General features: G+C 42.9%; 1 protein-coding gene across 1 annotated transcript in view; it reads left to right on the top strand.

The window, feature by feature from the left end:
• Window positions 1-1,249: 1,249 nt before the first annotated feature.
• The window catches only part of TMC1 (transmembrane channel like 1), a 104,837-nt gene continuing 93,930 nt past the window's right edge, over window positions 1,250-12,156 (top strand). The window contains exons 1-3 of the mRNA XM_089479921.1: window positions 1,250-1,311; window positions 2,348-2,433; window positions 3,384-3,389. Coding sequence (XP_089336047.1) covers window positions 1,250-1,311; window positions 2,348-2,433; window positions 3,384-3,389 — 154 coding nt within the window. The remainder of the gene's footprint in view (window positions 1,312-2,347; window positions 2,434-3,383; window positions 3,390-12,156) is intronic.

Genomic DNA, 12,156 nt, shown 5'->3' on the forward strand with positions numbered 1-12,156 from the left:
TTCTGAGAATGGAATGGCTACATTGGATTGAACATACAGTAAAATACTAAACTCTAAAACAAGAATTTTCTGAAAGGACAAGCCAGTCATCACTGTCACCACACTTTCATATTCCCCCAGTGTTATTGTATCCACACCAAACATTATGTTGCAATGAATTATACTGCATTGGAAAACTGTTTTTGATTGGTATCTTTCCTGAACACTGAGAAAGAAATGCCATGTATCACCACCTGCTGGAAGCAGTTATACATGCATTTTCAATAAGTGTTTCACACACAATTCCATTTCCAGTAACCAGCGCCAACTACCATCTCAGCAGAGATCACAGGAGGTGAACCACATTTCTCTTACGAATTATGAGCTTTGCCATCAGCCAGCAGACCTAATGTGTCACTTGGCAGTACAGTCATTCTTGGAAATTTCTGGTACATTTTCATACAGACAGCAGTCTGGGATAGCCCAAGCATTTGTAATCAGACAGAAGATAATCAGACTTGAATTAAACCTAAATGTATTACTTTCAAGCCTGAAATAAATCCAGTGTTCTGTCTGCTGCATTTTTTTTTAAAAAAAATCTGTCTCTTGGTATCATTTTTTTATACTAAGTTTTCACTTTATATTTGCTTAGCAACTTCAACAGGTCATTTCCCCTGTTCTTCATTTTCTAACCAGCAAGATGGGTTCCAAGGGAGAGAAAATATTGTCCAAGGTGGGAACTGCCACAGGGTTTGAAGCAACATAACGAGATTACAGTGGTGTCATCTGTCTTTACATTCACAGCATCCAGTTGCTGGCCCCAGCTTCAGGAGACCCACTGAATTAATGGGATTTACATAAATGTTAACTTACCATTGATTCAGTGAATCTACTCTAACTAGGACAAACAACAAGAGTTGGGTATTTGTGAGCAGGATGCCCATAGGATCTACTTTATAAAGGAGAGCCTTTTAAGCCAGGAAAGTTACTTTAAGGAACAATGACTAGATCAGTGTCAGGCCTGTTCAGCACCAGAACCGAGAGTGTGCCCCCTTATAATGAATGTAAAAAACTTACTATTTGCTCTGGATCTTCCCGTAAGATCTGGAGCCTTCTGTTCCAGTGCTGGCTAGTTTTTAAAAATGTGTCCCACTGTGCCACCCATTGCCACTACTACTGAGAATTGCTCACGCTGAGGTCAGAACAAGGTGCTCAGCCATGTGATTGAGACTGGGCACCTTGTTCTGACTTCAGAAGCAAGTGAGTTGCCATGCTGGCATTGGGCAGCACACATGTGCAACAGCTGCCCAGTGTTGTAATGGATAAACGCAGGTAATGGGGGGAGGTTGAGGCAGTTCTGGGGTCAGGGAACTCTGGGCTTCCTCTGGAGTATTCTGCCCCATGCAGACAGGGCCTCAGAGAGCATCGTATGACTGATGGCTTCAGCATCCCAATATATTCTTTCTTCCTCAAAGTTAATTTCCAAGCTCTAGGATTGTCCTCTATTTGAAGAAGGCCTGACTCTGTTTGCTTATATGTTGATATTCCTTTTGCTAATGCTTATAAATATTGAATATTTGCAATTTTGATCTTAATAGTGTTTGCATATTGTGTTTTAGATAGGCAGTTAATCATCCTGGGAACTTAGTAAGGGAGACTGGAATATAAATGAACAAATGAATGAACAAACAAATGAATCAATGAACAAAGGAATGATAAAATGCAGTAATTTATTATTTGAAGGGCTGTCTAGCACTTGTCCAATTGAAAAAAAAAACATAAATGGAGAGAGCATCCACAGTTAGCATGAGGATATCAGTCTCAGTGGGCACAAAGACTACCTGCTCAATTTCTTCCCTTCTGTGGTGAGATGTGCTATATGTCTATTTAAATTATAGTATTTATTTCAAAGGGGCCAGCATGGTATAGTGATTTGAGCACTAGACTACAACAAGACAAGGGTCTGAATCCCTAGGTCTCTTTGGAAACCCACTGGTTGACCTTGGGCAAATGAGACACTCTCAGTTTCAGAAAATCCCAAGATAGGTTCACCTTAAGGCTGCCATAAGTTGGAAGGGACTTGAAGGCAAACAACATCAATTTATTGGGTTTCTATTTTTCTAGGCTAATACTTTGACCACTGTGCAACATCAGCTCTCATTCATGGGTCTTATTTCAAGAATAAAGGTGAAACCAGGAAAGGCAGCATGGGTCAAGAGGTGAGCCAGGGAGAAGAAAGATGGGGCCTTTACACCTAGCCCTCCATATAATCAACATGTTTAGGAAAGTAATAAGGATTGTTTGAAAAATGGTACAGTTTAGTAAACCATGGAAAAGTTCTGGGTTTTTTGTATTATTGCTTCTACAGTTATCCAGCCCAACTGACGACCACTGAAGAAAATCTAGAGCTCTCCTATCTCAAGATGTTAGAACAACAGCTGGTGTGGCACAGAGGTAAAATGGGGATTCTGGAAACTATAATCCTAAAATGAACTTTTCAAACCTCTAAGGAGGAGAGATTCTGGGCCTAATATTGCCAGTGAGTCAGTAGGTGACAGTTGTTGTTGTTGTTTAAAAAAATCTTTGGTAGTTAATAGTGGGGAGATTTTCCATAGATGGAATACAAAGTGCCACAATATTGCAAGGAAAAGAGAACCTGCCTCTGCCATGCATCTCCTATATACTCAGTAGCAGGTAATATTGAGAATGTAAAGAATATCTACACCAATTTGTCTTCTCAAGATGTCTAAATAATTAAATATATAAATATATCGAAATGTCTTCTGCTGTGAGATTTTTCATCCTTGAGAAAAAGCACTCTACAGTCTTTGTTTTAATTTTCAGTAGTTGTTTTGTGCCAAGCCAACATTTTTTGTGCAACATTTTGTTTTATGTTATGCATGGAACCTTTTTTCTGCAAATGAAATTTGTGCAAAAGATTACTGAAATATGAAAAATCATTCATGAATGCAACATTTAATCTCACCTTGTAGAGAAACAACCTGTGTAATTTTTGTACCCCAAAACATGTATGAAATAAACTAAGATTTCCACCTTTAGGAAATAGTACTAAGAGTTCCAGCATTTATGGAGGGGGTGATACATACCATCTGCCTTGCAAGCTCTAATCCTCAAGCCCAACTACATATGGGAGACTATATGGATAGAGTAGGCAAATACAAGCTTCACCTGTTCAAAGGAGCTTTTCTCACTTTTTACTTTACATACTTTCTTCTTCTTCATTTTCTTCTTCTCTCTTCTCTTCTTTCTCTTCCTCTTCTGGTTCTCTTCCTTATTCTTTTCTCAGGTCTACTTGTAAGAACATCTTGTTCACAAAGCAAATAGAAAATTATACACTTGTGCTGAAAAGTGGTATTAATTAAATGATTGTTTTCTTTTTACAGGACCTGGTAAGAGATACTCCTAACTGGAGCTTTGTGACTGCTTTGACTTGACTGCTGGCTCCACTGTGGCCCTGTCTGTTTGCTGAGGTCTTCAGTGGAGATCACCCCAAGATTCAGTATCTTCAGAGATTAGACTAGAGCTACTTTGAGAGCCATTATGATTTAGTGGTTCAAATGTTAGACTGGGCCTTAGGAAATCTAGGTTTAACTGGTTTATATTTGCCTGTCATTTTAACCCATCCTGACCTTCCTCTCAGAGTTGTTGAGAGCACATAGTGCAAAGGAAGAGAGCCATATAACTTACCTTTACCTTGCTGGAGGAACAGTTGGGTTGAAATACAACCAATAAATAAATGTTTGCTGGACCTATTCTGGAACATCTATGGAATGATTGTGGAACATCTTCCCTATGCTTAATGTATCTCACATCATCATTACGTTCTTTAAATATCAGGCTAGATCTGTCCCATTAATTTCAGTCTTTAATTGAAGTATGTGTGTATGTATTATGTATGTATGTATGTATTAGTAAGTAAGTAAGTAAGTAAGTAAATAAATAGATAAATAGCATGGCTTAGCTTTGAACTTCCACTTTTGGAATATTTAGCATTGGTCATGCTTTGGGGCTTCTGGGAGATGAATTCCAAAACATCTGGAGGCCTAAAAGCTGAAAACTACTGCTCTGAAGCACTGAGTAATGGATTTGCATTTTGCATTTTTTAATGAACCATCAGAGATGAAACATATCAGTAAAAACTATTACTGTATATTATTTCAGACATGATGGAATCAAATTAATGAAAATGTAGTATCTTCAAAACTAGTTCTTGCATTGATTTGTGCCTCAGAAGAGATTTGTGTTGTGAAATGTTATAGTTGCTGATATTTGCAGAGCAAGCAGTTATTGAAGGCATAGGCTAGGGATTTTTTTCTCTCCTGGTTTGTAGTGGTTTGAGTGTTGCACTAGGACTCTGGAAGACCAAGGTTCAAATCCATATTTGCCCATGGAAACCCACTGGGTGACCATCAGTAAGTCATACTTTTTCAGTCTCAGAGGAAGGTAAAAGCAAGCCCCCTCTGTACAAATTCTGCCAAGAAAACCCCATAATAGGTCCTCTTTAGTGTCACCACAAGTCACAAATGACTTGAAGGCATATAATAACAAAGTGTAGTCAGATTTTATGGGTCCTACAATACTTGTTTTTAAGATGGCCTGAGGGTATCACATATGGACCTTGAGTACCAATTCAATTCCACTTGGAGAATGTAGCAGTTTATTATCAGGTTTGAAGAATACAACTCAACAGCAGAATATCCACTAGATTCAAGTATCTGGTGTGTGTGTGTGTGCTGGGGGGATTTGAAAGTTTATAAATGTCTTTTAGTTAATATCATCAAGGTGGTTGTGATGGTGATAACATGGCACTTCCCGAAATTTCTTAAAGCCTTTCCCTCTTTCCATTGTGTGCCACCACTGCCACCAATTTGTTACAATGAGACTCAGCCACCCAACTACTTTTCTCTGATGGCAGCACAATGGGTCTTTTATCCCACTGCTGCCACCAATTATGTGATGGTGACACTCAAACTTGGATCTCTCCCTAATGTCACCTACACTAGAACTCTCTTCAGATGCCATCCCCCACAGTTTTAAAATCCCCAGAGCTTGGCACCAATTGTTAATTGATAATTACGCACCCACTTTTTCATGTGTCTCAAATAATAAAAGTATTTTATCTCTTGATAGCATTTTGAATGGGTTTTTTTTTTTTTAAAAAAAACCACTTCATACAACTACTTGTTGAAACAAACAACAGAATTTTATTTACAAGCTGGGTTAATTACAGTATCTTTCTTAGTGGATGGTATTCAAGATTGATATGGTGTATTCAGTAGTTACAAGGTTTAACAGTTTCTTTTATTTGATTTTTTAAATGTTTCCTTATACTTTTAGTTCCCACAGAACCTTTATCTAGCTTCAGTATCTCTTAACCCTGATCTCTGTGATCACAGCCACTAACTGAACTTCCTCAGTTTCCCAATGTTTACTTCATCTGTCCTCCAGATTGCTTCTTAGTGATATATGTACCTATCCTGCAGGATAGCATCAAATACATTTTAAATCGGGACCATTCTTGTCCCTAACGTGGGTACTAAACCCATTCTAACTGCACTTCATAGAAGTCTTATCTAGCCTCCTCGACTGCTAACCTCTCAAGGTAAAATGACACACTCCTCTAACACATGGCTTCACCTCTCCATTTATTTCCACTCCTGGGAACAACCTCCACCTTTTCTAGCTTCACTCCCATTGGCTGTTTTCAATATTGTAAACAGTGGTGAACAACATAAAATTTTAAAACAATTTCAGTAATGAAAATAAAAGCCTCAGTGTTGCCATAAGTCAGGAATGACTTGAAGTCACACAACAACAAAGCATCTTGTCTGGCACAAGGAGGGCAACAAGAATGCCTCCAAGGGCACATTTCTGAAGGGCAACTGTCTGTAGTTAGCCTTCCATTTATTTGTCTTATTTCAGTTAAAAATGAATCAAAAGGGCAGGCCTGTCTTCTACAGTTTCCCATATTACTGAAGCAATAGCTTGTTGGCAAGCTGAGGCTAAGAGTTTCATTCTGTCCTGTCCTGGCCCCTGGTCTGCCAAATAACTTCTACACATTTTGCCAGTTTCTGCAACAAAAGCTATGGAGCTGTCATAAAAAACTCCCATTAGTGTGAATTAAAGAAGTCATTTAAGATCATATTTTCATGTGTTGTTGTTTGTAAAGCACAACATGACCTGAAAAGGGGGAGGGATAAATACTTCTGTCAGTCTAATTGAGAACAAAGATCTTTACTTTCTTTACTGAGTCAGAGAAACAGTTAGCTCAGGGAGCACTGCAGTTACTGGATCTGAGCCAACAACAGTTTGTGACAAAAGGGATTGTTGAAACCTTCTGGCAGGGGAATGAAAAGGGGTGACCTGAGATGAAGTGATTGTGTTTCAGTATTGGATTGGTCTGAAAAGAAAGAGAGAAGGTTTCAAAAGAAATAGAGGGGTTGGGGTTTATTTTTAAAAGCAGAAAATAAAACTGAAGTTTATTAGTACAGTGAGAAGTGAATCTAATATACTGTGGAAAAAAGCATGAGTATTTGAATTGTCATGTTCTCCCCTCTGCCTCAAGATGTTATACACTCTTGGGGTATTGCTTACCTGAGTACCTTTGAAAGAAAGCTACTTTGTAATATTGCAGCATTAATTAACAACAACAATGACGGCGACGATGATGACCAAAATCCTGTATGGACTTTAGGTATGCATACACACCATATGGTGCCACAAAATGAATTGCAGCTCAACCACCCCAATCTCTGCTTAACAGGAAGCAGCTGCTGCAATCAATGAGGACCTATTCCCCTGTCACTCAGGTGGCAACTGATGGACAGTCCCATCCTCTCTAATGAGTGATTTCTGGGTTGACAGGCAGAAGAATGATTCCCATTGTAATTCCTGATCATGAGAAGGGATGGTGGGAACCTCAGCTGCTCCTCAATCAGTAGGGGAACAGATCCTTGATGACTGAAGCAACTGATGCCCAGTAAATGGGAGATTGGAAGACTTTAACTGTCCCTAAATGTGTAACTCTGTTACATATTCATAACTGTCATAAAGAATTTCTGCTAATACTGCTTTGGTAATAATATTACAATATTACAGTAATATTGCAGTTTAAGTTTGAGGTTGTTGATTTTTCCTATGAAGTGAGCTGAGTCCTTGATGTAATGGGAGATTTGTCCTATATGCGTTTGTAATTGTCTGGCCAGAAACTTGGATCCCCCACATATGACTTGGCCAAGTTTCTGGCCACACAATTACAAACCCATATAGGCCAAACCCCTCACTACATCAAGGACTCAGCTCACTTCACAGGAAAAATCAACAACCTCAAACTTAAACCAGGAGACATACTAATCAGCTTTGATGTGGTCTCCTTGTTCACCAAAGTCTCCATAATGGACACCATGGCACTCAACAAATCTTTCCAGAAGACATCACAGCCCTGTTCGAACATTGCCTCACCACAAGCTATTTCCAGTGGGACAATGGATTCTACGAACAGAGAGATGGGGTAGCCATGGGAAGCCCTCAGGGCCCTGTGATAGCAAACCTTTACATGGAACATTTTGAAAAGCAAGCCCTGGAAAAGCCCACAACATGGTTCTGATATGTGGATGAGGCTTTCACTATTTGTAGCCATGGAAAAGAAGATCTGACTGTGTTTCTGAACAACTTCCACCTTAATATCCAATTCGAGAAGGAAAAAGAAGACGAAGGAACATCGCCATTGTTGGATGTCCTGGTCATCTGCAAACCAAATCAATGTTTGGGCCACACAATACTGAGATACTTGCACAAGAACTCTAACCATCACCCAAGACAAAAAAGAAGCACAATAAAAACATTGGTGGACTGGGCAAAAAGAATCTGTGAACCTCACTTCCTGGAAGATGAATTGAAGCACCTAGACTGGGCTCTAGGCTAATGGTTATTCCAACTCAGACATCAGAAGGGCTGCCAGACCCAGAAAAAGAGGAGTGAAGACAAACAACCACCCAATGGGAAGGTAATTTTAGCATATATCAAAGGAGTCATATACAGAATAGGGAAACTGGGGAGGAAACATAACCTCCAAATGGTTTATAAACCAACCAAGAAAATCCAGCAAATGCTGCACTCAGCAAAGGACAGTAGAAACCCTCTCACAGCTGCAAGAGTTTACCACATACCATGCAGCTGTGGACAAGTCTACATAGGGACCACCAAATGCAGTGTTCAAACATGAATCAAGGAACATGAGAAATGCTGCAGGCTGGGTCAGCCAGAAAAATCAGCAGTAGCAGAACATGTTATAAACCATCCTGGACATAAAATGCTGTTTGAAAACACTAAAATTCTGGACCATGCCAACAACTATCAGAACAGAATGTACAGAGAAGCCATTGAAATCCACAATCACCAAGACAACTTCAACAGGAAAGAAAAAACCCTTAAATTTAGCAAAGTTTGGCTACCAGTCCTGAAAAACACTAAAATCAAAACCCAGCAAATGCAAATGAAAACTACCCAGGGTCAGGGGTTTTCCCAGCAGACAATGATCACTAATTAAACAGACACTAATCCTCTTTGCATATCCTCCCACCTTGAGGCCTTGCCACTCAACAACAGAACAATACACAGATTAATATGGAAATCTCTCCTCCCAACCTAGAGTCACATGGTGTGTGTGTGTTTGTGTATATATATATATATATATATATATACACACACACCACACTCACTTCCATGCCAGCATTCTCTGAAGATGCCAGCCACAGATGCTGGTGAAACATCAGAAACAAACTCTTCTAGAACATAGCCACATAGCCCCAAAACCCACAAAAAACTATGGGGCTCGATAGACAGGCAGCTAGCTCCATGCTGTCCTTTTTAGCCCCGCATCATTACTGCAGCCACCAAATGGCACGGCAATGATGCACTCCTTCCTGGGAGCAAAAAGAAGCTGCCTAAAGCAGCTTCCTGGAAGGGGTGCCATTGGTGCATGTCCCAATCATGTCATTTCCTGCTAGCGCTATTTGGGTGCTGCGTGATGCTCATGCCATCATGGCGCCACCCATGTGGAGGGCAGCAAGTCATGATGGCAGCATCCTCGTGGACTAGGGCTGCCGGGCATCTAAATGCCCAGCCTCATCTAGCCCTAGTTTGCGGTGAGGATGCTGCAAACTGCCTGTCTGTACTGGGCCTATGTCTGCCAGCTTTTCCTCCCCTCTCTCATACACTGAGAGAGAATGAGGGATTGAAACAGAATTGTTGTTAATTGCCATCAAATTGACTTTGGCTTGTAACCATATAAATAACAAGCTTATAAATGAGAGACCTCCAGGTTTCTTTGATATCAAGTCCTACAAGCTCAGGGCTATGGCTTCCTTGATTGAGTCTATTCCACTATAATGCAGTTTCCTTTTTTCCTATTGCCTTCCACTTTACCAAGCATTATTATCTTTTCTAATGAATCCTCTCTTTTCATGTCCAAACTATAATAGTTTTAGTTTAGTCATGTTGGCCCGTTACAGATGGGCATGAAAATACGCGCGGAGTGCGTACTAGGGTTAGAAAGGGGTGGTGCTTCCGCACCCCCTAACGCTAATGCGTGCTCTGCGTGCACAAAATGGCAGCGGCCGTTCCACACGGCCGCTGCCATGAGGATGTCACGAGCGCGCCGCCTCTATATGGGGCAGCACGGACGTGAGGTCTCGCTCTGCGCCAGGGCGCATAATGCGCCCTTTCCGCGGAACAGGAAGGAGCTCCGTTTCAGAGCTCCTTCCTGGTTTGGTCCGCTGGATGCAGCCTTCACACAGCTGCGCTCAGTGGACCAAAGGAGAAAGGGGCCAAGCGGCCCCTTTCTCCTCCTCCCCACCGCCGCGGGGTGTCCTTGGAGCTTGAAGCCCCAGGGACACCCCTTTTCAGGCTGCGGGGAAGCGGCCTTTTCCCGCTTCTCTGCAGCCTGAAAAGCGGTGGATCGGGGCCTCAGCGGCTGCTGCTCTGGACGCTGAGGCCCCAATACACCGGGGAAAGGGGCGGGTGCAGCCTGCCCCAAAGAGGCGGTCTGTAACCTGCCGTTGATTTCTAGGAGAATTCAGACTTGATTTGCTGTAAGAGCCACTCATTTATCAGTCCATGGCATGTGTAGAACTTTCTTCCAGTATCATATTTCAAAGACAGAACTAGATGATATCATTCTGGCAGGGAAGGTATGCCTTCTACCCTCTTCTTACTCATCTCTTCTGAAGATCACATCCAGTGTGATCCTCTATCAAGCCCCAATCATCTGAAAATTACTTCTGAGGAGGCAGATCACCAGATTATCCTTTGTCAAGTCCAAATATTCTAGATAGATATTGCTTTAACTTTTATCTTGTCAAAGAAAACATTTCACTCCCTCAAAGTCACAATATGTTGCACAATTCACACAGAACTAGATGTATAAGGTAGGCATTTTTCATCTGTACAGTTGTGAACTATGGCCCGTTACAGACGGGCCTTTTAGTACAGAGTCAATCCGTATTAGGGTTAGGAAGGTGCAGTGGCTCCGCACCCCCTAACCCTAGTACGGATTGAGTCCGTACAAAATTGCGGTGCCCCATGGGGGCCGCCACGACGACGTCACGACCGCGCCGCCTCTATACGGGGCAGCGCGGACGTGACGTCGTCGCTCCGTGCCAGGGCGCTTAGTGCGCCCTTTGCACAGAGCAGGAAGGAGCTCCGTTTTGGAGCTCCTTCCTGGTTTGCGCTGCTGGGCGCAGTCTTCACACGGCTCCGCCCAGCGGCGCAAAGGAGAAAAGGGCCAAGCGGCCCCTTTCTCCTCCTCCCCACCACCGCGGGGTGTCCTTGGGGCTTGAAGCCCCAAGGACACCCCTTTCCAGGCTGTGGGGAAGCGGCCTTTTGCCGCTTCCCCGCAGCCTGGAAAGTGGCGGATCGGGGCCTCAGCGGCTGCCGTTCTAGCCGCTGAGACCCCGATACCTCGGGGAAAGGGGCGGGTACAGGCCGCCTCAAAGGGGCGGTCTGTAACGCGCCATTGTCTTTGAGTTTCAGGCACCTGCCAAGTGCAGGGATTTAAAAAAGTTAACTTTGGTGCGTTACAGACCACTGAAAAGTGGCGGCCTGTACCCACCCCTTTCCCCGGGGTATCGGAGCCTCAGTGGCCAGAACAGCAGCCTCTGAGGCCCGAATCCGCCACTTTTCAGGCCACGGGGAAGCGGCAAAAGGCCACTTCCCCGCAGCCTGGAAAGGGGTGTCCTTGGGGCTTCAAGCCCCAAGGACACCCCTAGGCGGCGGGGAGGAGGAGAAAGGGGCTGCTTGGCCCCTTTCTCCCTTGCGTTGCTGGGCGCAGCCATCTGAAGGCTGCGCCCAGTGACGCAAAGCAGCGACGCAAACCAGGAAGGAGCTCCGAAACGGAGCTCCTTCCTGCTCCACGCAAAGGGCGCACTAAGCGCCCTCGCGCGGAGCGACCAAGTCACTTCCGTGCCACCCCGTATAGAGGCGGCGCAGTCGTGACGTCATGGCGGCCCCCATGTAGATGGAGCGCCGCCATTTTGTACGGACTCAGTCCGTACTAGGGTTAGGGGGGTGCGGAAGTACCGCAGCTTCCTAACCCTAGTACGGACTGACTCCGTACTAAAAGGCCCGTCTGTAACGGGCCAAGGAGAGCTGACTGACAGCTGCTGAAAACAAATGTTCCACTTCAAGTGAATACCTGTTTTCTGGTTCTGGTGGCCCAATTACATCCCACTATTATGGCTGTATCTTCCACTTTAATTGTTGTGACCACAGCCTATGGAGCCTTGTGGTTTGTAGTTGGGTGAGGAACTAGAAAGTTGACTGAGAAGTCTAAACATACCTCCTTACACTGCAAACCCTAGGATGTTGTCATAGCAATTAAAGTGGACTATAGTGCTATATTTGTGTAGTGTGCATATAGGTTGAAAGATGAAGCTAGAATTTTGTGTGAAACTTGTAGAACTGAATAATGGAAATAAAGACAGATTTATGTTTAGTTTATGATCTAGATGCTTTTCACACATACTGTTGTCAAGCCAGGTGTCTTCCATTATCTCTGTAACTTATTTCTTTGAGGCTCCTATTAATTCAATATCTCTATGTAGTTCCTATTAAGTCTATATCTCTCTTGTCTGAATATGTGGTAACTTTATATAGGAC

This window comes from Sceloporus occidentalis, unplaced genomic scaffold (assembly GCF_023333645.1).
Source record: "Sceloporus occidentalis isolate IW3139 unplaced genomic scaffold, rSceOcc1.0.p SCAF_1, whole genome shotgun sequence".
NCBI classification, from domain to species: Eukaryota; Metazoa; Chordata; class Lepidosauria; order Squamata; family Phrynosomatidae; genus Sceloporus; species Sceloporus occidentalis.